We start from the raw sequence: 24504 nt of genomic DNA, 5'->3' as shown, positions 1-24504 counted from the left end.
CATCTTTTTTCTGGCCAACCTTTAAGTACTGGAACATGGTGATAAAAATCTTTTCTCAAGGCTGAACAGACCCTTAACTCCAGATTTTCCAATATATAAAGACATGTAGTACAACAAATAATGAGGAACAATGCAATGAGGTGAAAAAGGGTTTACATCATTGTTATTTTGAATAATTGAGCAATAAATTCAAAATACAGTCAAAGAAAGCAATGTCAGCCACTATATTTCTGAATGAAGAGGAGAGCTCTAACACAAATGGACACGGGCTTCTGAATATAATAGCACATTGCTAATTACAGGCAAGCCTACTGAAGAAACAAGCCTAAAATCACTAGTGCAAAGCTGAGTATGATATTAGAATAAAAACTAGACACAGAATGCGAAAGAAAGAATAGTCCGTTTTAATTTTAATTATAAATTTTAAATTTAATTATAAAAATAAGTTTTTTGCTACAAGACTTATTCGCCGTTCCAAAGCTAAAACAACAAATATATATTATGGACTTACTGGTAATTGCTAGAATAGCAGGTTTTTATATGTGTACATATATGTTCATTCCAGCTTCTGAGCTTGGTTGTGACATATTGTGAGTCAACTTCCGCAGTATTTATGTTTTATCAATTAGGTATCGCTATCTGAGTCTTTGACTGGAGGTCTCTGTTTAATTACTTCTCACTCAAACAGCCAATAGAGTGTAGGAGTGGTTGGAAGATGTCAGTGCCATTTAACAAAAAGAAAAGTGCTGCGTTTTGATGAAGTCTTGAGTTTCATGAACAGTAGACAACATAAATTATTTAGTCTTGAGTTCATTATTCAGAAAAGACAAAAAATATCTACTATATGATGGACAAAGTTGTTTATAATTAAAAAAGTTCACAGTCACATTAGGATGCAGTTTATAACCACAAGTCTGAACGTTTTGCTGGAATTTAATTTTGAAATCAAATTCTAGATCTGATTCATTGCTGGACTGTTCCGATCTTTCACTGTTGATTAACTCTGTTCTCTATCCCCCATGATTGCGGATCTTGGTGTAAGATAGTGCTTATTTAGTCTAACATTTCTGGTTGTTCTATATATGCTGTTTGGCAATAACAAAGAAATAGTAACTTTAAGGTAGGTAAGCTTTAAGACAATTAAGGAAAACAAAAGGATAGATTATAGACCAGAAGCAGTAATGGCAGTGATCAAACTAGTAGCAGGTAGCGCAGCTTGCCAAGGGTATCATGTATATTCATCCGTTATGAAAATGCAGTAAAATTACTTTAATGCTTGAGGTTTTAATATAGGATAGTCATTTGAAGTATATTAAGCTAGATGAAACAGAAAATCTTACGAGTGATGAAAAGCAAGAGTAGCAAAGCTATCTCTTTATCCTAAGATGCTGTAACACTTACGTGTAGTTCTTAAAAGAATGAGGATTATGATCCCGATTTAATGAAATAAACTTTTTATCAAGTTTGATATGAAACAATTTGCATTTGATTACTTGCATGCTTAAATTTTAGGCAGGTACTTATTTGATTACCAAGTGAATTGAAAGTAGTAACTCGACTTCTTTAGTGTAGTAGCAAGAAGGCCACGTAACGAAGTTTTGAAACGTATACATATATAAATATCTGAGTCTATGGCTTGCCTAAACTGAGATAATTACTTACAAGGATCCCCTTTTTCCCCCTATTGCTGTCACAATTCAAAAGATGTCTGGCATGACAAAACTGACTGATGCTCCAAGCGACTTATAGACCATTAATAACTTTCATGTTCAGCTGGCAAGCTAATACAAGTATGCATCACACACATCTGCTTAATTTTGATGCTGAACTTAGTTCACATCCACTGGCTGTTTGATAATTTGTTTGTTTAATCACATTTAAAGACATTTAAACTACCAGCAGGACTAACTATACACAGGTAACAGCTGCTTCAACTTGAAATGGAGACTTGAGTCTCTTCATAGTAGCATCTTCCCTTTACATTCCATTTGAAAAGCTATTTTTCATGAACATAGAAATTAAGTTTTTCTATTAATTTCCAGAAGTAAATCCTAAAATTCTGGAATTTACACTACTGGAAATCAGCAACAAAGTGAATCGCAGATGTTGAACTAGTTATTGTCATCTGCTTGGCTTTGTTGTGTTTTTTTTTTTTTTTAACTAAAAATAAGAATAACAAAGAACTCAACATTTCTATTTATTTATACTGAGTTTGCACTTTTCCTAGTTTTTTGAGGGACAAGTACTCTTTTACAAAATCACCCAGTTTCATACTGTGATAGTAATAGAACAATGAAGAAAAGATAACTTAGGAAGTGACAAGGGGAAAGAGAAACAGGAGGCTACCTTTGCTGTCCAGATAAGTAATAATAAAATGCAAATATGGCAACATGTCTAAATGGAACATAGCTTTAAGAGTGGAACACCTGTGGTTGGAATCATTTTCTGGAAATGTCTTGTTCTCTCCATCATTTACAGAGAGAATTTAGGCTCCGAGTTTAAGCTGTAAGAATTATTCATCAGATGTCTAAATTAATCATCATAGAGGGCATAATTGCAGCCTTGCTCAACATGTTATTTCGCAGATAATGAACACATTTTTATTACTAGTGAAATATTATATCGCTTTACAGACTGCACAAAATATTTATCAAATTAAATTAATGGTAAATATACTATAAGATGATTCGTTTGCTTTTAAAACTAATATGTAACTTCATAAATATGTCATCACTGATTACGTTAGCTCTCAGATTGTATAGACGATCAGATTGTACAGAAGATAGTTTATCTCTGTTACTAAGATAGGTGTTAGGCAGAAACTTAAAAAAAAATTAAAAATCAGGAACACCCAAAGCTACTGTCATAAATCTCTCCACTATTACCTTTCTTATACCATAGTCTTAGCTTAATGTGGTCATTTCAGTTTCTTTAGATATTTACAGCAAAAACAGGCCACAGAAATGATGAGCAAAAGATTGCCTTTTTACACTCCAGCGTGTTTTCCAGTATCATCATCTAACGAAGTAATTAAAGCAAAACAGTGGTATAAAACAGAGAATATATTAGAACGGAACCAAGGTATGTCTTTAAGGTGATGAGAATAAAGATTTCAGAAGACCACCATGTAAACTTTTTTGTTAGTCCTATCGGTGGCTGCACAAATTTTTAATACATCTGAAAAAAAGGCAATGAAGGTAGTATTAAAGTACTCCTGCACAGCGATCTGCACCTTCAACGACATTCTTTGGACACGCGTTCACAGCAAGAGCCAAGTGCCCAATTTGAGGATTTGCAGTGAGCTTCCTAAATTATACCTACATACGATTTATTCGATCATTTGCAAGAACTGAAATCCATGCACCTTTAAGGAAAGGAAAGTGAGAAACCAAAGTAAGTGAAAATAGGCTTAAAAGACGACTGACCTTTTTCCACTTCATTCAGATTAGCAGCTTGCAGTGACAAAGACAGAAGAGACAAGAGACTTTTTACATTGTAATACAACAGCATAGCACATTAAGCTAATGCACAACTATAGCAGCAGAGAGGTTGGTATAGCAAAATGAAGCAAGCTTCAGAGCCTCACCTACAGCAGAGCAAAACAAACAGAAAAGGTAAGAAGTCCACGCCACTGGTGGCATAAGAAAGGTTTTACTTCTGGATCAATTCGATCTGTGATCTAATGACTGATGATAATGAGCAAGAGAAATGAGCGTCTGTAATCTAGAGAACGTACATAAAATGACCTGAAGTTTACCAGACTGAGGTTAAAATAAAGGAGATGATAACGTTAAGAGAGTAGCGAGGTTAAAGAGTGCAGGACATAGGGATGTATTTTAAACGTTTTATTTCTCTGGGTTTCATCGGACACCCTGAGCATCCGCTGATTCCGTTTGCTTACTGTCGCCTCACAGTTACAGTCTGTGATCTTAAGAAAGCTCTTAGTACAGTGCAAATACCATTCTCTGTCTTTCCACCTGTAATTCTGGAGGTAATTGTGAAACTTAACTGAGGCAGAGAAAAATGGATTCCTGATTCCTAAGAAACAACGTATTAAGCTTTTTTGATTGTCTGTTTTTAAATCGACACTGCGTACTTGGGAAGTGTCAATTTTCAAGGGATTGTTAGAAAAGTCAAAAAGCGACTGCACCATTCTTTACAACAGTTTTCATAGATTTTCTATGTATTTTCAGAGTTAGTTTGAGATTCTAACAAGCCCTCCACATGAAAATGAAACTTTAAAGAAGAATGATTTACATTTCATACCAGCAGGTTTCAGCTGACTTTTTCCTTATACCGAGCTATTTGCAGATAACCATTCACCCCGAAAAATATTGTGGGCTGGTGCACTTCCACATTCAGTACATATATGCTGTGACATCTTGAACACAGACAATTCAAAGTATTGCCAACAGAATTAGAAGAGAATAGGACAAGCCTACGGTGGTATTTTCCTGGTATGTATACCGTCCCAGTCTCCAGCAACTTACAGTCCAGGGACTTTCTGAGATAGAGATAAGTATCTCTGAATTTAAAAATCTTGTTACCTACTGAATATATAGCCCGTTTTCCTGATCGTTAACCTACTTTTGCCCAGCTAGTACATGAATTCATTTAGTGAAAAATACCTGTCATAAAAAAAAAACACACTAGCAGCATGCATATCTGATTTGAACCTGTTAGAACAGATACCAAAATCCAAATGTTTACAAAGTTCCTCGTCAAAATCACTGTATCCATACTGGACAGGGATTCTGTTATTTAACTTTCAAATCAGGCCATAGGGCAGAGAAAAAAATAATCCTATAAATAATTTGGTACCTCATACACACTTGAGGCAACTGTAGGATTACTTTTTATTCTGAACACCACCATTTCTAGATCCTGATGCGTCCAGATTACTGTCAGTCTAATTCTTAACACTGAAGGTTATTTCATTATTATGTAAGATCAAGGATGACAGACGTGAAGACCCCTTGACTAGCTCAATGTTTCATATTTTCTCCTTACAATTAATCTCAAAAAGGATTTAGGATTTCACACATTATGTCCTATCCTCACATGCTTGTAAGATAGATAGTACATTGTAGAATTCTGTACTGTATCCTGTGGAATGAAAAACCTGATCTTTTCTTACAATTTTTGCCCAACTTATCTATAAAATGAGTTGAGGCTCTGGTGTATGTTTAAAGAAATAAATGTGCCTTTGTTTTTGGTAAGGGGTTGAAAATAATCTGATAAGATAGTGTAAATTCTCAACATTTTTTAAAAAATAGAACAGCTAAACTTACTGATTACAAGTAGATTCTTTTGATTGATTTTTGAGCTAGTGAGAAGATTCTCACCTGCTCACATGACCTACTGACTTCAGTAGCAATTATGAGTAGGCATTGCATCTGTAAAAGCAAATCTGATTTTCTGAAAGAATTACAGTTAGCAAACAAAACCACTTGCCATGTAAATTTATAGTATTTTCCTTTTAGAATTATGCACAATTATGAATCAAATTAAAAAATACGCTTTCTTGTAGTTTGACTAAAGAAGCACAACTGCAATGCAAACATCAAAAATTTTACCAATGTTTACGCTCTACTTTTTTGCTCTAACCATACAGATGTATAAAGAAATGCTACAATTGCTGTTTCAATTGTAAATGTAAAACATGCATTTCAATTACAATACTACAGAAAAGCCAGAGGCACACTTAATCAAAATTTTAGGTTAGCATGTATAAACAAGCCTTTGTATTCACTCCGTGGATATTTAATACAAAACAGTCCTTCCCGTGGCATACTGTGAATACAGCAAGCTCTTTAGCAGTTAAATGCACCTAGAGCAACTGTCAAAAATGAAGAAATGAAGGACACCTGCAAAGCTGCAGAGGAGGAATGCGCTTGGAAATGAATTGTCAGCTATCCAACAGATGTATGAAATCTCTTAGCATGAAGCCACTGAACAGCAATACTGGACTGATATGACTTCGGTTTGCTTTCCTCCAGCCTATACAGTAAAATAGCTGATCCCATTTTTAAAGGAGATAGCAACTGATCCCGGGGGTAGCTGAAGCTTAACTCACATATATACCCGAGATATTACTTACAGGAGAAATACTCGTTGATGCTGTTACCGGTTATATTTGTTTCTAAGGCTTGAATTGTCAATTGCTCTTAGGTATTAAGGTATCAGTACTCGGCAAAACAGTATTTTGTCTAAGCAGAAAATTATGTTTGATCTTCCAGATGTGGATCATCCACTTATTATTACAAGTCTTACTCTGGGTACTTATTCTTTTAACGTGTATTGCTGTAGGTATTGTAGCTTAATCTGTATGGGGAAATTTCTACCAAACGTTTACCCAGCATAAGTACTGGACGAATACATATATTAGGTTATGAAGTTGTATTTCTTGTGTTCTATCATCTTGACTTACTGTGGGTTTCCATGATTTAAATATTGACTTTAAATCTGAATATGCTAAAACATTTGAGCAATCCAATAGGTTGTAGAACTAATGACGGAAACACCTTCGATTAAAAAGGAGTTAACTGTGTTTTCAAAAAATGAAATTAATTCAGGAATTCACCTCTCCTCCCAGTTTTCCAGAGCTCCAATTTCATCGATAGATTAAAGATATAGGATGACTGAGTAGAGTTAATTCTCACGTTATGGTGGGGTTTATGTTTCTTTTTTATGCGTTTCAAATCGTGGTTTTGTGGATTTAAGCTCTGTGTTCTCCTAGTGGTCAACTAGCTGACAGAAAATACATCTGTCTAGTTAGAAAAACTATAAAACAGATCAACGTAAACAACAGATCCTACTTCTTGTTCTCCAGTGTTGCTGTTCTAATTATCCTCCATTCCCACAGAGATGATGACAGCAAGCAAGAGACCCTCTGTCTCAAAGAGAGGGGAATACTTTGGCCCGGCTGCCAACTCATAGAAACAAATAATTAGACACTCTCTAATGTTTCTTCTTTTTTTGTGTGTGTGTGCTAGAACAGAAAGCATCACACTCTGCATTGATGTTTCTAACAGAGGGCAGGAGAGCCTCCAGGGCTGCCAAATTCAGTTCCCCCGCTGGCACAGACAGATCCCTTTCTGCCCTGTAAGTAATGTGAGGTATAGAGGATAAAAGCAGAATAGTTTCCAGATTTCTATAGCTACAGAGGTTCTTCGCTGGGGTGTCTGGGTTAGGTGAACAGTAGGGAGGGGCACATTTTGAATGATCTCTTAGGTAAAGGAATTAATGAGTGGGCATTAAGTCTACTTTTGACTACAAACCATACAGGAGAAAAATACGGAGGGAAACCTGGCTTTAAGTCAACTGTAGTGTAACCACTAATTCACCTACAAACTGAAAAATATTACTGTTCTGCTAGGAATTCTTGAATTACCTGTACTTTCTCTTATACTCCTACCTGTATACTCAGGTGGACAAAGGCAAGTATAGTTGTTAATTCCATCCACGCAAGTAGAATTGTTTTCACAGTCATTGTCTTCACAGTCATCAACATTTACTTCACAGTTTTCACCTTCAAATCCATCTGCACAAGTGCACCTGTAATACAGAAAACAAAACTAAACACGTGGACATTTTAACTGGGGAGATCAGATGAGAAGTTCTTTAATTAATAGGTTCAAAAATTCATAATCACTATCCCATGAAGGAACATGGTGGATGTAATGTAAAAAATTCATAGTCACTATCCCATAAAGGAACACGGTTGATGTAATGTAAAAAAAAATATAATAAGTGTAATCAAAATATTTTTTCATATTTTAGATTACAGAAAAAGGGCTTCTAAATTTGTGCCTTACTCTTTAGTTTAAGGAGCTTCTTAAATTAAATCACTGAACGTTCCTTTTGAAAAGCATGCTACCTTTATATTATAAGATTAGAATATATTTCTTATGGAAAGTGATCCTTTTGTTTTTTTAAAGTTAAACACATGGAAAAGACTGCGCGATCAGGGATTAGTATGTAATAGTAGTATTCCGCTACCATTCAGTTAAAAGCACCAATATACATCTCTGTTTAACGTTCCGGGCACAGTACATGCATTAACATATAAAAACAAAGCCTGTATAAACTCTTTGAAACAGTATTTTTTTTAACTTTTAAGTACATTTATACAAAACAAACACATCAAAATAGATAGTAAATGTAAAAGATCACTCAAACATGACTTCACATACATTTTCTCATAATATGCACTATCTATAATTTCTGCAGCTTTCACTAAAAGATTGCTTTGATTTCCAAAATGTGTAGTGTTTAAACAAATAAATGAAAAAGGTCAAATTCTGAAGACATGACTATGTCACTTTAAATTCAAGAGGCATAGTATTAAGATGTATATGCTTAATTTTTAATAGAAAACTATTTCATCTTTGGGCAGAATTTGGATTTAAAAATAAGAATAATGTCATAATGAATTGCAGGATAATGAATTGTATCTTTCTGAAGTGTCATTTCTAACAAGCTTGAGGTCTAGATTATTAAATGACTAATAATTTCACATAAGAATGCTAAAGAACTTTATTTCATAATTCATGAAGTACATCTGGAGTAATTGTACTGTGTGATTAAATAACTCAAGATTAAAAATGCTCACAGCATGTTTATCTGCTGGCATAGCGAGTTTCAAATGAATCATTAATTTTCTGTTTCACTGGGATTTACATTTTATCATTTACATGCTGTCTGTTGAAGTAATACACACGACAACAGATGAATTGTGAGATTTTTTCAGCAGGGATCCAGCTAGCTATTAATTAGCATAATGAAGTCAATACTATGTTGTCTTGACCTGATATGCCTCAACTAATCACAATCATTTGTTATTGTTTTTAACGGTTTCAAAGCTTTAGAAGCTTTCCAAGGACAACGACATGTTCTGAAAACTTCAGAAGCGCTGAAAATCTGCCTTTGTGGTGCACTTACCAGCAAACACAGAGAAACCAAAGATTAACACCAACATTTTTTCAGCATATAAACCACAGTACTGTTACTACAATTGAAACCAACCTACCAGAAACCATCTTTTTCTCCTTCTTTCAAATGACAAGTTCCGCCATGGTGGCACGGGTTACTAATGCAAGCATGAATGGGGATGTCACAGTCTTGACCCTATGCAGGAAACAACAATTATAATTTAAGAAGAAAATACAGACACTAGTGGAACGGAGACAAATAAAAAAGTTTGTTAAGGAGAAGCTAACATTCCAGTAAGCTTTTTCCTCTTCATTCAGTACCTACCTTGAAACCATATGGACAAGTACATCGATAGAAGTCAACTGGATCGTTGTTGCAGGTTCCATCATTTTTACACGGATTTGATAAACAGGGGTTACACTTAGCAAGAATATTAACATCCACGGGCCCTTAAAAATACAAATTGGATAGTCAGAAACAGACAACTAATAATTTGTATTCGACAGGATATATCTGCCATGTTGCTTTAAATTGTAAAATGAAATTTATATTTTAGACTTTGTGGTGTTTCTATATGAATGGAATGCTGGGCTGTCCTTCATTCTTTTGACATGACTAAATAAATTTGGGGCTGTATTTTGTTGGTTTGGGGTTTTTTTTGTTTGTTTTGTTTTTTTTTTTTTCCAAAGAATCTGACCCCAAAGTCATTCCCGTATCCCTATTCTCTGAAATCTGTACCAGTTCTGATCCATGATAATTACCATTCCTTTGTATTAACAAAACAAAAAATACAATTTCAGCTTTTGTCTCTTTAGGAAGTAAAAACTGCCTATGAGAAAAAGGGCTATCACAGTTTGCAATCCTTCCCTTGATGGTATTTCTGAGAACACTATTTTTAATGTATTTTTGTTTTCATTTATTTTTTATCTACACGATCACAGAGATGGCAAAACGAACCACTAAAATTACCTGTAGACTGGTTGAATATCTGTGAATTATAATGTAAATTGCCTTGTTCAAGCTATCTCCCCGTAAATAGCTCTATATTGCACCTTGCTTCCTTATGGAGTCAGCCGCAGTTCCGTGCATTACTGCATTAGTTGAGCCGACAAATAATGCAAACTGTACCATGTCTCTATGTGCAAATGGGGGCTGCAATCCATGCTTGCAGCGTAGTTTCTTATATTAATGGTTATAATGACAGAATTCAGAAATCAATATTGACAAAATCTTAAGTCTCAGAAGATTGGCCTTAGAGATTTGGCCTACGTAAGTCTTACCCCCTATTTCATAAATATTTTTGAGCTATTTATTTATTTTTCTGGGTTTTTTTTTTACAATTTTAATACAGTCTTTTTGTGGTGAATTTTCAGATTAGGAACCATAACTTTTTTGGTGTGTGGGTGTGTTTGTGTCAAACAACCAAAGAAATCACTGGCTATTTGTTAAAAATTAGAAATTACCTGTGTATAAATAAGAATTCATTTTCATATGCTCTGTGACAGAAAAAAGTTTGATTACCGGAAGAGAAAATGGGTGACTTGGCCAAATGCCTATGAAGAGAACGAACATACATTCTCTACTATCTCCAGCTCTGTTGCCTGATGACATTACTGCCTCCAGCTTGACTTCACATTTCACCTATGAAAAAAACCCCTTCAGTTATCCACAGGTGATCTGTATATTTTAAGGAATAACCAGTGATTTCTTCCAAGTAGACACAAAACCCAAACTCCTGAGACCTGCTGGTGGAACTGCCCGATTGCTCCGTAACAGGTTTTACTCAAAATGAGCCAGACTGCAAAGTTTTCCAAGCTAACGGCATTTTTACTGAGGTATGGGGGTTTGTGTTTTTTTTTTGTTTGTTTGGGTTTTTTTTTTGTTTGTTTGTGGTTTTTTGTTTTTTTTTTTAACTTAGATTTCTTAACTTCCGTTACAAAATTAATCTCAGATAAGTCATTGTAAAGGAGCTGGCATGGAAGGAAGCCACGTGATTATAAGGATTCAGTAGGGGGTGTCAGGCAAGCAGAGGTTGACTTTTCTTTTTTATTATTTTTTTAAATCTGCAGTTGCTGGTATCCTTCTGTGTCACAGTTTGCAAGCAAATCCAAAGGGATGAATACGGTAATCTGTGATAAGATGCTTATTGCCAAAACCACAATCTATACGGATCATTGACTGTTCTTGTCTTCATTACCTTATTGTGAAAGAGATCTGTACCTGACTAAAGTTTCTGTCAGACCAGCAAACAGCAGAGGTGGAAGAGTTGAAACAAACACCATAGAATTAACGTTTAGAAAGTCCTGCCTGGATACTCTAGACTATTGCTGATTATCACTAGAGTACATTAACAGGTTCTGTGAAAAAAATACGGTGCAAGAGGCACATACTTAAAAAAATAAATGGTCACAGTGTGCTGTAGCCTGGAGGTCTATGCTTCCATGCCTCGACTGTTTATTCTGAACATCATATCCTCTTGCTACTTCTCATGCAATAAAATGCTAATTATTTGGCATGAATTAAAAAACATCCAGTAACTATGGTTATTTTCCCAAACAGATTAGCAATCTAAATTTCATTTCCAAAACAGAGCCAGAAAATGGGAACCTAAGTCTCAACAAGATAGTAAACAACATCGTATCCGATTTTGTGCTGTAAATGTTCATTTCAAGCTATTATGTATGTAGTTTCCACTAAAAATTAACATTTTGACTTATCATTCTTCAATGGTAAGATCAAACAATTGAAATGTTTCAGATATTTTTACTGAAGTGTAATGGAAAGGCAGTTCTGGAACCTATTTTCATTTGCACTATACCGTTCCTTTCCTCTTTCTGCTTGCATGCATTAAAAGACATATATGAAGAAGAATTGGGCTCATAACCTATTGTGTAGTTTTTCATATGTAGACATATATATTCTTGAACAAGTTCTAAGTGGAAGAAAAATCCTTCAAATAAATGAAAAAATATGCAGTATTCTTTTGTAAACAGTGAAAACCTAACCCTATTTTATTGACAGAAACAGACACACGCATGTAGCTATCTAACATTTTTGAATAAAAACATGACACAAACCCTATGAAAATGAGCTTCTGGAGAAACCCGCTGCAAGAAAAACTTTGCGCTCTGACATTTTATGACTCCTATTCTCTCTTTCATATGGCCTCAAGATCAGTATCTACACTGATTCACTTACCCTAAAGCTGCTAATGAAATCACAGATTTTAGTACAATGCAGTGGAAACAGTTGTTTCAGTTAGGTCATTTTCAGAACTCAAACCCAGGCTTTTAAAATAACAAAGTTGTTCATACAATATGTAAATTATGTATCATGAAGAGTCAGCTGTAAATTCATCAAAGGGGAAAACAAACAGTAAACATGCGTGTCTTAGGAAAGAAGTCTGCTCGAGGTACACAAAAGGAAGGTCAGAAGGTCCGTTCTTAATCAGATCACCCATTCCAGATCTACTTATAACCTTACCTGGTATCAGAAAACCACAAGGCCCTGGAATCTCTAGAAGCAGGGCATGGATGGTAAAAGGGGTAAAAGTAAAAGATTGAGAAACTGTTAGAGGCCGCACAAAAAAAGAAAAAGCACCCATAAATGTAGAAAAACAACTGAAAGAAGAAAATACTAAGGAATGATTCCTGGAGTAAAAGAATTCATAAAATTAGAGTAAGGTACAGTGATTTTATGGAGCTTTACAACCGAGATGAGACTTCATTTTAAAATGCTCATTTTCACTGGGAACTATTCATTATGTAAGTAAAAGTCAAGCATCCATTTCACTTTCGATTGAACCCAGGGATACTGATGAGGGAATTACACACTACTCTTTACCTGTGAATACGTACAAAATAGCAGACCGTGAACAGATATTCCAAGACTAGTCCTCTCACTCACAGCCCAAAATTTTGGTTCTAATAGGAATATAGCATCTTCCTAATTTCTATTCAGCAGTTCATTTTTAAGCAAAAGATAAAATTACTGATCTTTGAGTAACAGACACGTAATGTCTTACAGGGCCATCGTGTCATTCTGATTTGCAATCTGTAATTATGAGCATCTTCGTAGGACAGTGGCAGGAAAATTATTTTCTCTCAAAGGTATCCATAATACCAGATCTCCACTTTTGGAAGTGAAACAAATACAGTTCTTACCCTGCATAATAATATAAAGGATATTTTCTGATGGGCAGGAGGGAGTAGGATGTATTTTCTGGATTGTCTGACAGAAACATGATTGTAGGCAGGGGTGATACAGTTTTTAAACTGACAGAGCTGGAAAATAACCAAACAGGTTCTTCATGTCCATGCAAATATTCTTTCACTTATATCCCTACAACAGTGTGTAATCAGAGCATATCTGAATAACGTTCAGTGGATGCTTGTAGAGAAAACCACCAGATTGGCAGATAGGGCAGCAAATGTCCTAGCTAAAATCAGACGATGAGACTTTGCAGCAGATGAGTGTCATGTGCAATGAACACTGGCGTGACCTCAGAGATGTACTGTTGAAAAACCGCAAGAAGGATTCGGAAGGAGACACAATTCATTGGCATCACAAGCAACAAAATGGGTTCCAGTAGTTTTTGTTTACAAAAAAGTTTTTTGACGGAAAGCCTAAGGAGAGAAGACTAAATAGGATGAACACTGTCCTGGTTCCGGCAAGGATGGGGGGAGTCAGTCGCCACTCGGGGGCGGGTCGCGGCGGTGCGGGTCCGGTCGGTGCGCTTCGTGGCGGTACTGTAATCGCGTTCTTGTATTCCTTTACCGGTGTTATTGTTTTTCTTTCTTTCTTTTTCCCTTTGTCTGTTCTGCTAAATTATAATATTTCAACCCACGAGTTTTGCCCTTTTTTTGCTGATTTTTCCCACGGCTGTGGGAGTCGTGCGAGCGGCTGCGTGGTTCTCTGTTGCTGGCTGAGGCCAAACCACGACAAACACGCAGTAAAGCATAACTTTGGATGAGACAAACTGACAAAGTCCCATTGCTTTTTTAAGGAAGAAATTACAAAGCAATTAAGCCCACCTTTGAAGATACATTAACAGATGAGTAAGTCAAAATAGCTTGAAGATTACCTAGACTGTGAGAATAAGTTACTTCTACAAGGCTTAAGATCATATTTATCTGACGCTTCAGAAAAAACTATAAGCTTAGTAATGGCTTACAAGTATAAGCACCTGTAAATTTTGTTTGTTTTTTTCCCAGTAGGGGATTTCAATGTTTCTAAATCAGGACCATAAAAAATGAAGCTACAGCAGAAGTCATCTGTTTTCAAAATATTTAAGAAGGGAGAAATGGATGGAATAGAGGAAGATCAAACAGTGAAACCAAGTTCTCTCTCCGTGTGAGTAAAAGAAGTACTCTTCTATCCAAAAAATAGTAAGGTTCAGAAAAAGAACCTAGGAATTAACAGACAATAATATATGTCGCGATAGAAATTCCAGCAACATTGGTACCAACATGGAGATAAATACTCTTGGTCCAAACCCTGAGAAACCTCCCCATATAACAACATTTTAGAACAAGACCACTGTAGAGGTAATCACATCCCCTTATCTACTTTTACTGGGGGGGTTGGGAGGGTGGGTGTTGTGATTTTTTTTTTTTTTTTTATAATGCTTTCTTTTGAAATATCAGAGGAAGCATTCCGGACATATTGATGCAATTAATTGCAGACTGCAAGGATTATGAATGTATTTACAGTTTTTATTGTAAATAGTCTGATGGAAAAGGACATTCTTTGGCTAAGGGAAGTGTAGATGTTTAAACAGTAGTTCATGACTGAGACAGCACCAAGTTCCTATGTACATCCATGTACTGAGGAATTCTGTACTGTAAGTCCAAAGACTTTTTTCTCCACCTGTTTGAAAATAAATAGGCACTGAAATCTTTAAAATAAATACAGTTCCTGAACAGAACCAATGGTTACATCCCTACGTATGAGGAGGAATGACAAGAAGGGTGGTGAAGATGCCATAATAAACGTATTTAGAGCACACAAGACTCTTATTTCATAGCTCAACTATTTGTAAAAAATCAAAATTGACACTTCAAAGAGAAAAAAATAACAACAGTACCTTGGCAAGTAAATTTTTTAGAAGGAGTTGTGAGAAGAAGTTTATCTGCCATTTCTCCAGGACCAGCACAACGTGCAATACCAGGTTCTTTGTATTCTGATTTTACCCAGTCAGATAGCCACTGCATGTTACAATCACAATAAAGAGGATTTGCTCCGATAGCCCTATGGAAAACAGACAAACAAAAAGGGGATAAAGTTTTAAATGGTTGCTTTTAAAAAGCCAAGCCAGAAAACAGGTTGGCAAAACCCCCTTCAAACAACAAACCTGCCCTCCCTCCACCAAATTGACTGTGAGAGCGTGAGGTGTCTGGATTTGGGTTCGCAATCAAGAAGAGACGGTGTTAGTAGTGAACTTGGTCTAGAAACCTAGCTGTTCTTAGACGCACTATGTGTGAACTTTGCAGAGCTAATACTAACTCACTCTTCTTCACCCTTGGTACGTGACGGCCAAGATCAGCTGCGTCAGCAGAATGAAACTGATACTGGGAAATTAAGTTCACAAGAATAAAGTATTTCTTCCGAAGTACAGCCCAGGCAACCCCACAGAGTTCCACCCTGATCTTTTTCCTTTTCAGTTTATGGCTCCCAGGCTGGTACAAACCATCTGTTCCTAAGCTTCCAAATTTGATTTAATTATTTCCTCTTTGGAGCTCTCCCACTGAACTCACAGCTATGTGCACAATTCTGTAAGAGGTCTCTGCTGCATAAGTAAAGAAAACTACATTATTTCAGCCTTGTGGTAGTTACATAAGAATTGCTTCATTATGAAAGCAAATCCATTTCTTTAAATAAGCCTGATTTTTTTTAATTAAAAAATAATTTAGCCAGAGATTTTCAGAAATAATTTCTGTAAAGGCTTTTTAAGTGTCTATTTTCTCTGCTAGAAACTATAAATACTCTTAAAACTCTGAGAACAATGATATGTTGTGTAGTTAATTTGGAGGATAGAAGCATTGTGCTATTCTATAAAGATGTACTCATATTCCTTTTAAGAAAGAAAATAATCACAGAACTTTCAACAGATAATCTTGACATATGCACACTGTCATATGTCTATGACTGTCAAATGGCAGTCAGTACTTTTTTCGGATTATTCCATAATTTTGGGTCACTGGGTCTTCCAGCGATACAAGAAAATCTTTGGGAAAAAGAGGTGCTAGAAACCACCACTGCTGAAATAATCTCTTCTGCCACACTGAGCGGGAAGCCCTCTCTCAATTATAGCTACATAATTCCAGCTGAACACAAGAAAATACATATACTACTTCTGTCAGGCTTAAGTCAGAGCAGTAACAAAAGTCAGACCTAGTGATAGGGCGCTTCCCACGGAAGGAGAAACACCTAGCATTTGTCCACCCCATATTTGCAAGACTAAATGTCAGCCTGAACTGAGAGAACACAATTGCTCTGCTAAAATCAGAATGTTAACAGGGATAACTGGTGGCCATTAAGAAAAAAATAACAGCAACAACAATCGACGCCATGTAAGTTTTACTGATATTTCATGCAGATAAGCTAGTTTAATAGTAGCATTTGAATGAATTATCAATGACTTAAAGCTTAATCAGTATCATTAAGTTTCTGAGAAATGGCAAATGAAATGTAAATGTCCGATACTGAAGAAGAAACAGATAATTAAGTTTTTAACAACTGCATCTGTTCAGAAACATAAAACCCAGATATATCTAAAGGCACCAGTCAACCTACTTGTCAATTGCAAGCAAAGATTTAATAACTATCCATAAACACAATGAGGTTTACAGACAGGTAACTTGTTCTAATCAAGGTTCCCACTGAAAACTAAAACCAGGAAAAGTACTGCCTCAACTTGTGTTCTGAAATCAGATGCCATCTATTTAACGTCAACTATTTAATGTCAAGGCACCAACACAAATCACAGAATAATTTAAGATGCTCTGGAGGTCATCTAGTCTCGCCTCCTGCACAAAGCAGGGCTCACTTCAAAGTCAGAGTGGGATCGCCCAGGGCTGTGTCCAGCTGAGCTCTGAAAATCTCCAGGGATGGAGAGGAGATTCTTCTGCTTTTTTGGGCAACCTGTTCCAAAGCTGAACCGCCCTCACAGTTCGAACTTCCCTTGTTGCAGCTTCTGACTGTTGACCCTTATTCTTCGCTGTGCGCTTCTGAGAAAAATCTGCCTCCGCCACTGCTGTAATCCCCTTAGAGGCTTAAAGACTACTAGGTCCCTCCTTGGCATCTCGTTCTGCAGGCTAAATAAGCCCAGTTCCTTTAGCCTCTACTCACAGCTCACACGATCCAGCCGCTCCCCCACCTTCCTTGCCCTTATCCTGGATTTGCTCCGGTTCATACACATCTGCTTCGGACCGGAGAAACTGAACACGTGTTCCGGATGCGGCCTTAGGAGGGCCAAGCAGAGGGGACTGACCACTATCACCTGGCTGCTCGCTTTCTAATTCAGCCCAGAGCATCTTTACCCTTCAGTGCCGTAGGGGCACGTGACAGACATGTGCAATTTGCTGCCCACCAGGAGGCCCCGGATTTTTCTGCCGAGCTCTCCGGCCACTTCCCAGCCTGTACTGATGCACGAGCTTGTTCCAGAGCAGGCCTTCGCATTTCCTCTTTGTTCAACTACATGAAATTTGCCAAACATAACATAACATAACATGAAAAAATACAGTTATTGCCTAAATACTCACAGGTGTGATAATGCTGAAAGATCATTAAAAGCTCCTTCAGGAACAACAGAAATATCATTGCCATGTAAAGACCTTAAAAAGAGAATAAACAGAATAATATATATGCATGAAAATCAGCATGCTGACTTTGCAAATTTCATCTTCTGTAAATAGTTTTCAGCTTTTCACATTTTTTTTTTTTCTTCCAGTTCCTCAGTGTTTCCAGCTGTTTTGTTTTTGGTTTTTGTTTTACGCTCTAACTGGCAGCCTACTCGTCATTTGATTGTTTTTCATCCTGGATTTTCCTAAGAAATGTTAATAATATGATTCTTTTAAAATTGAAAAAATAAAGGTGGCTAAAAGCAGGCACGCTTCTGTAAAGTACTGACTGGATTTATGGTTAGCAGAAGAGTTATTATTTCTGACTTTTTCAGCAATTCCCTGAAATTCCCGTTAATTATGTTCATATATTTTTTTTAATCTCTCATGGATTCACAGAAAATACAGGCATTGACTTTTCATTAATATAAGTATTAAGGTTGTTGCCCTAATTTGACAGTAAAGTTAAAGAACTGAAGACTTTATTAAGCATCAATACCGGGACTAACGTTATCTCTCCTGTAGCAAACCTGCACAAAAAATATACCTCCCTTTCCATAAATTCATTCAGTTACATGTATATTTAACACATATAGGATTACAGTTCTTGAAATTATCCATCTTTATATAAAATAATTGAAGTTATGTGAGCAGACTTAAATAATGCCATGCTGGAGACATTTAATCCAACTAAGCTATTAAATGGTTATAAACTACCCAAATGGAGGCAAAATTTGCATGTTCTGCTGGGGACTTTTGAGAAAGAAATTTTGCAGTTTTTTTTCTTAATGACAAACTGAAGTTGTAAACTAGACTGACTATTCTTTATTTTCCTTTGTCCCTTTTTGTGCTCTTTCAACCATGTTTTTTCTAGTGGTAAAATGGAAAGTTTTCTTGGAACCAAAAAGTAATTTTACTGATTTTCAATAGTTAACCATGATGTTTTGGAAATACTCCCATATTAAATGAAAGAAGAAAGAAAGAAATTTATTGTTGGAATAAAAATATTCAAAATTCAACGGCAAAAACCCCTCATATACACTTAGGAATTTATGCATATGGCATTTTTGTCAGACTTTAATGCGTACAACAAGGAAGAACGTAACACAAAAAAAGAAATACAGCCAAGATTAAAAAGCAGAAAAGTAAAAAGTATATGTCTTTATATACAATGTTGTCCTGGGTCACATAACTTCTTGTTCAGCATTTTGAGAACATACTTCCCCAGAATTAAGCCACTTAGGCTTTTAAGGCTACGTAACTATCACTTCTCAAAAACTTGGTAAATTTGAAAATCTAGTAACTTCCTACAGATTTGCTATCTGCTGTACACAAATAAAAACTCTGGAAAATAGCAATGGTTAAAAAAATAATACTTACAACAACCTAAGTGATTTCAACCCATCAAAAGTCCGTGCAGGGATACACCTCAAGCGGTTGTAACTAAGAATTCTGAAAATATATAAAATACTGTCAGCAAGTATACCGGCCAGTCTGTAAATAATGCAGAGCATGACCAAAACCAGCTTTTGCACACATAGCTAGTTAGGAAACAAGTTATTTTCCAGCCTCCACAACAAGCAAGCTTTAATATCAACTAAATGCCCTTTCTTTCCAAGACAAAAAAAAAACAACACTGTAATGCTTCCAAAGAGTCACTGTTACATGTTTAAACTTACAAGGTGAGCAGCTGAGTCATGTTGCTGAAGCTCTGATTAGAAAGAGTGCTGATTCTGTTGTTACTTAAATCTCTATAAAAAATAAATTCAGAAATTCAGACCTTAAAATGACTGCCCCAGTCCTGAAACACTGTAAGTTAAACTGACAGACACATTATTTTTATTAGTAGAAGTAGTATCATCACTGGTATCAATATTTAAAGCAGCACATATTTCTATTTTCACATGCCATACACAAGCCCAGCAAGCGTTTAGCTTGATCAATGAAAAGCATTTTCATTTCAACACAGATGTAAAGGCAGCGCAATGCATTCTTATACAACAGCAATGTCCATCATGCTACTGAGTTAATAATGCAATCCTACATGAACCCAAGTATAGAAATGAAAGCGATGTTTTAAAGTGGAAATCATTCTAGTCATGTCCCTAATGACACCTGAGTAAATATCATCTAATAGTCTACTTAACACTTATATGCTGAAAACATCAAAGCCCAGAGCTATTATTATAAAGAACACTATCTAAGATTTATAGAGAAAGCCTTAACATCTTTCTTGTTGCTCAGTGTTTTAATGAATAAAATCTTAAGCATAAGCATGATGGAAGCTGGAGCGGTATGCTGGTAGCTTCAAAGATGGTAGCTTCAAAGAAGCTTTGAAGAAGCTGTATTAAATGTGAATACTGCTTGCTCTTTATTCTCATATTGTGCTTCGGTTTTCATTTTACGTTGACTATTCCACTACTGTTTACTGTATTTTGTGGTGTTTGTTTCTGAGGGGACCTTGATGTTTTAACTGAAGAATACTGTAGAACAGCTACGCAATATACCTATTTCTCTGCTTGAAATTTCATGAAAGCATGTAAGGCAACCGACTTGTAATAATAACAAATATATTAGGCAAATACAACTGAGCAATCTATTCAAAAGAGAAAGAAAAAGTTAGAAAGACTTTTCCTTGTTAATCTGGACCTCAGGAGGCTGGCATGTAATCCCTCGTATGGCCACAGAAGAACTATGCATAGTGTTTTGCTTTTCCAAACACAGCTGAGGAACGTTCTCAACTTCCTAACAGCAGTATGAGGATAATCGGAAGAGATTACAATAATGTGCCCCAAAGGTCTGATAAATAGAGACTGTTAATAGTCATCTTACTGGCATTTTATTTACTGTTCATCTATAATTTATTGTATTACATTTGTTTGGGGGGTGTATTTTCTGATTAGGAGGTGAAGTTATAGGATTTGTCCTATAACTTTGTAAAGTTATTGCATTTGTCAAAAGCAGACCATGAGTACCTAATCTCTGTGATGGAAGCCTTGTCCCTCTGCCTCCAATTAGCTTCATCTCTAGACGTATACCTGGTCTCCACTGATACTGTTACTGCACACAGTTCAATCTATACGCTTACTTCTTGTACTGAGGTTCCAAAGTTTATATTTTCTGCGTGCTGCAAGTTAGATCTTGTATAACTTCCCTAAACAATCCACGGACATGTCCTGTAGGAATTCTCCTGCTGTTCTTTGCAAAATACAAAAAGTTTTGGAAACAGGTTTTTTCCAGATTTGTGACCGTGACCACTTCTGTCTAGCGTGGGGTAAATAAAGGAAATCAAGTTCTTGTTTTCGAATGTCAAACCATTTTCAATTTTTGTAGCAAAGCTCTAAATTTAAGGGATTTTGTTACACCCCTCTGCTTTTTATTCTGATTATAATGAAACCACAAACTGCTTTCAGAATGTTACACAGCGCAACCTCAGCTGGTATAAATTTTTATAGTCCTAACAAAGGCCATGGAATTACAGCCATTTACATCGACAGTCTTCCTGTTTCTCTCACTGTACTCTCACAAGGTACAGAAAGCATATTCAAATCATCCATGAAGTAGAGGTAATAAATTTCAGAGCAGCTAGTGATTTGCCTCAAATCACAGAGCGAGTCAGCGACAGAGTTGGGAGTAAGCGTTCTGGACAAGCTCCCTTCTTCAGTCATCAAACCATATATTGCGGGAGAAACGGAAGGGGTTACATTCAAGTGTTGCGACAGCTCTATGTGCTATTCCTCTGTGAAGCATACCACCCAGTGAATGTTTCTTTTGTAAACGAAATCATTCTAGCGCCTTTATGGAGCCGCGTAACAAAATGCTGTATTACCCTAACACCTCACCCTGACTGCCCCACCTTTGTAAGACCTTACGTCTCTTTTCAGGTTAACTATAATTTCTGCTTATTTACCTCGTGATGTAATGACTGGAATGAAATACCCCTGTCTAGAAAACGTGACCGAGCATATTATATGTAGGACGTGATACGTAGAATAAAAATATCCTCTGTTATAAAATGTGGTTGCGTATTCTATTTGTTAAAAAAATACAATACACTGTGGTTTTTTTTTCTTATAACTAAACCCAGGTATAATGGAGTAGGGGGTTTTGGTTTGGTTTGGTTTTTTATTTCATTCCAGTAGAGAATGTTGCTCTAAAACTACTTACATGAGTGTTAAATGCTTGTAGTTGGAAAGCTCTTTCGGAACAAGGGTAAACTGATTTCCATCCAAATAACTAAAACAGAAAAATGAAACACAGAGCATTACGTTTTTCATTAAAGCAGTAGCACCTTCATCCACTGATCTTAGAATCCAACAGTAAAGTCAATAACAAATGAATACATAATATTGCCGTTTTATAAGAAACCTTGCTTACAAATTTTGGTTTTTAGAGACACAATTGTGGACCTGTAGCCTAAGATCCAAACGCTACTGTATCAGATATTACGAATATTGTGAAGTAACAGTAATAACAACCAACTCTTACCTAGTACTTTCTATTATTTTGTAAAGACTGCAAAATGAGGTCTTTATCATCTCCATTTCACAAGCACCTACAGGTGAAAAGTAAATCTGACTTCTGCAAGTCACAGTAAGCGTGGATTTTGAGCTATCGTGACTAGAAACAGACCCTGACATTGCAGAGGTAGTCCTTTACAGTAGAAACAGCAGGGGCTGGTCCGAGCTCCAACACCGAATTCATTTGTCATGCCTGCAGTTCAGGTCACCTTCCCTTATTTCTCCCTGTATATTTCATAATATATCAGGCATGACATACTACGAGCCTGTTCCTAAGGAGTACGTTGGGGACTAAAGACAGTAACCAATTACCCTTCACTAGAAAAGTTAGATTATCTTTTTTTTTTTTTTTTTTTTTTTTTTGGTAGGTTTACAGCTCCTGTATTATATTGCTTGCTCCTCTTCCATGCTCATAATTCTCAGTAACAGACTGGTTCATCCTTAAGCGTTAACAGGCACATCACACCGTATTCGGCACCTGAGGTGCAGGCAAAGGGAGGCACCAAGCCTGGCCCAAAGAGCTTCCAGCCTGCAGCCAGTCGCTACAAAATGCAAGTGGAGGGGCTCGTCAGGGAACAAGGGCAAGTAGTTTAGAGATGATAAGAAGTGCTGAATTTACCTGATTCTCTGAAAACGGAGCAAACGCTGGCAGGAAGATTAAAGGTCTTTAGTTTCTCAACTGGGGCAAATGACTTGCCGCTGGTGGTATTATGGTGCTATCACTTATGTCTCCTGGAACCCAAGTAAAAACTACACCCTCATTATCCCTATACAAAGAAGATACTGTAGCCATCCGAATGCTTGGAACACACTTGAGTTAAGAGCAGCCTCCGATAGAGGCACTCTTAGATCAATTTTGAGCTTAATGTCTTTAAGTATTCTGCAGCATCTTTGGAAACTCTTGTCTGGACTAAATGGATGGGCTGAAACACAGTTAAACTTAATGAAATAACTATCTACAGCTAATCAAAAAGCTTTTTCTTTCTTTCTTCCCCCCCCCCTTGGACCATGCCTTCCTCAGGGCTGCTTGCCACATCCAAAATATGTGCCTCAACAAGTTTTATGTTTACATTATGTTAATGACATTAAATAAATGGTAGTGAATGGGGCATGGGCTCATATACTTAATTATTAAAAAAGAAACCAACAACATTTAAACTTTCTGAAGAAGTAAGTATTCTGAGAAAATTCTTTTATCGACAGATAAATTAGGATATGTTGCTTTAGCTTCATTAGAACTGAAGTACTACAAGTATCCACTTGGCTGATAAGAATTCCTCCTTGTTCAAATGAAGCAGCTATTAAGATATTTTATAAAACACATGAAGAGTACATCTTGGAAGGATTATGCATGCTAATGAACAAGAAGAATCAATCAGTATGCAACTGCTAACAGGAACCACCTCCATTATCCTTTTGAAAAATATGCTAAATTGCATGCTTAGACACTAATTAAAGCATACAAAATTGTACACAAATGAGTTTTCAGTCACAGTCAGTGTTCCACTTGCAATTCCAAAAGTATCTCTCTTTAGCTGCTTAATTTTACATTGCATTGATGCCTTTAAATTGTCAAATTGTTTTTATTAGGCCAGACTATATTTAATTAAGTCATCTTCTATTCGAGAATAAAAAAAACACCACCAAAACCTAATGAAGTAAGTTACAGGTTTATACAGCTGTGTGCTAATTTGAGTTCTTAATTTCTCTTCATTAATGACTAAAGCCTTTTGGATGCTATTAAGCAGCAAACTAGTGGTGGACATTTCAGAATCCTCTACGTAATATGAAATGGTAAACCAAAAAAACTGTTCTAGTGACTTGAGATACATGGTTATGATGTTTTCTGAAAAAGTACTACATTAATCAGTCATTACGAAGCATTAGTAATTTAATATATAGTACTTGACATATGTAACAAACCCAACTTTTTTCTTGTCAATAATTTCTATTTCTTTCAATCTTGTGACCTATCTGATCAAGATGCAAAACACATTAATAACCCAATTTTTAGGTTTATATTTTCCCCTTCATAATTCATAAAAATTGACTTATCTGGTCTTATGAGTAGCTTATTCAGCTTATCTTCAAACAATACATAAGCTAGCAAGGTCTTTTTTATATCAATGTTACTGTCAATCTGCATATTAAATTGTATATTTTCATAAAATGCAATCTTAACGATTTTTTTCATATGAAAATGTATCAAG

The 24504-nt window shown here is 36.1% G+C and overlaps 1 protein-coding gene across 2 annotated transcripts in view; it reads right to left on the bottom strand.

Moving 5' to 3' along the window:
- The window catches only part of SLIT2 (slit guidance ligand 2), a gene marked incomplete at its 5' end in the record, with an annotated part of 271246 nt that overhangs the window by 29330 nt on the left and 217412 nt on the right, over window positions 1-24504 (bottom strand). For both annotated transcript variants that reach the window (XM_082482340.1, XM_082482341.1), the window contains 8 exons: window positions 7418-7557; window positions 9032-9129; window positions 9259-9383; window positions 15020-15183; window positions 17697-17768; window positions 19155-19226; window positions 19454-19525; window positions 21942-22010. In XM_082482340.1, the coding sequence (XP_082338466.1) occupies window positions 7418-7557; window positions 9032-9129; window positions 9259-9383; window positions 15020-15183; window positions 17697-17768; window positions 19155-19226; window positions 19454-19525; window positions 21942-22010 (812 nt within the window). The remainder of the gene's footprint in view (window positions 1-7417; window positions 7558-9031; window positions 9130-9258; window positions 9384-15019; window positions 15184-17696; window positions 17769-19154; window positions 19227-19453; window positions 19526-21941; window positions 22011-24504) is intronic.

The sequence above is a fragment of the Vanellus vanellus genome (genome assembly GCF_965231255.1).
Source record: "Vanellus vanellus genome assembly, chromosome: 4".
Taxonomy (NCBI): Eukaryota; Metazoa; Chordata; class Aves; order Charadriiformes; family Charadriidae; genus Vanellus; species Vanellus vanellus.
This window is presented reverse-complemented; position numbering and strand designations above follow the sequence as displayed.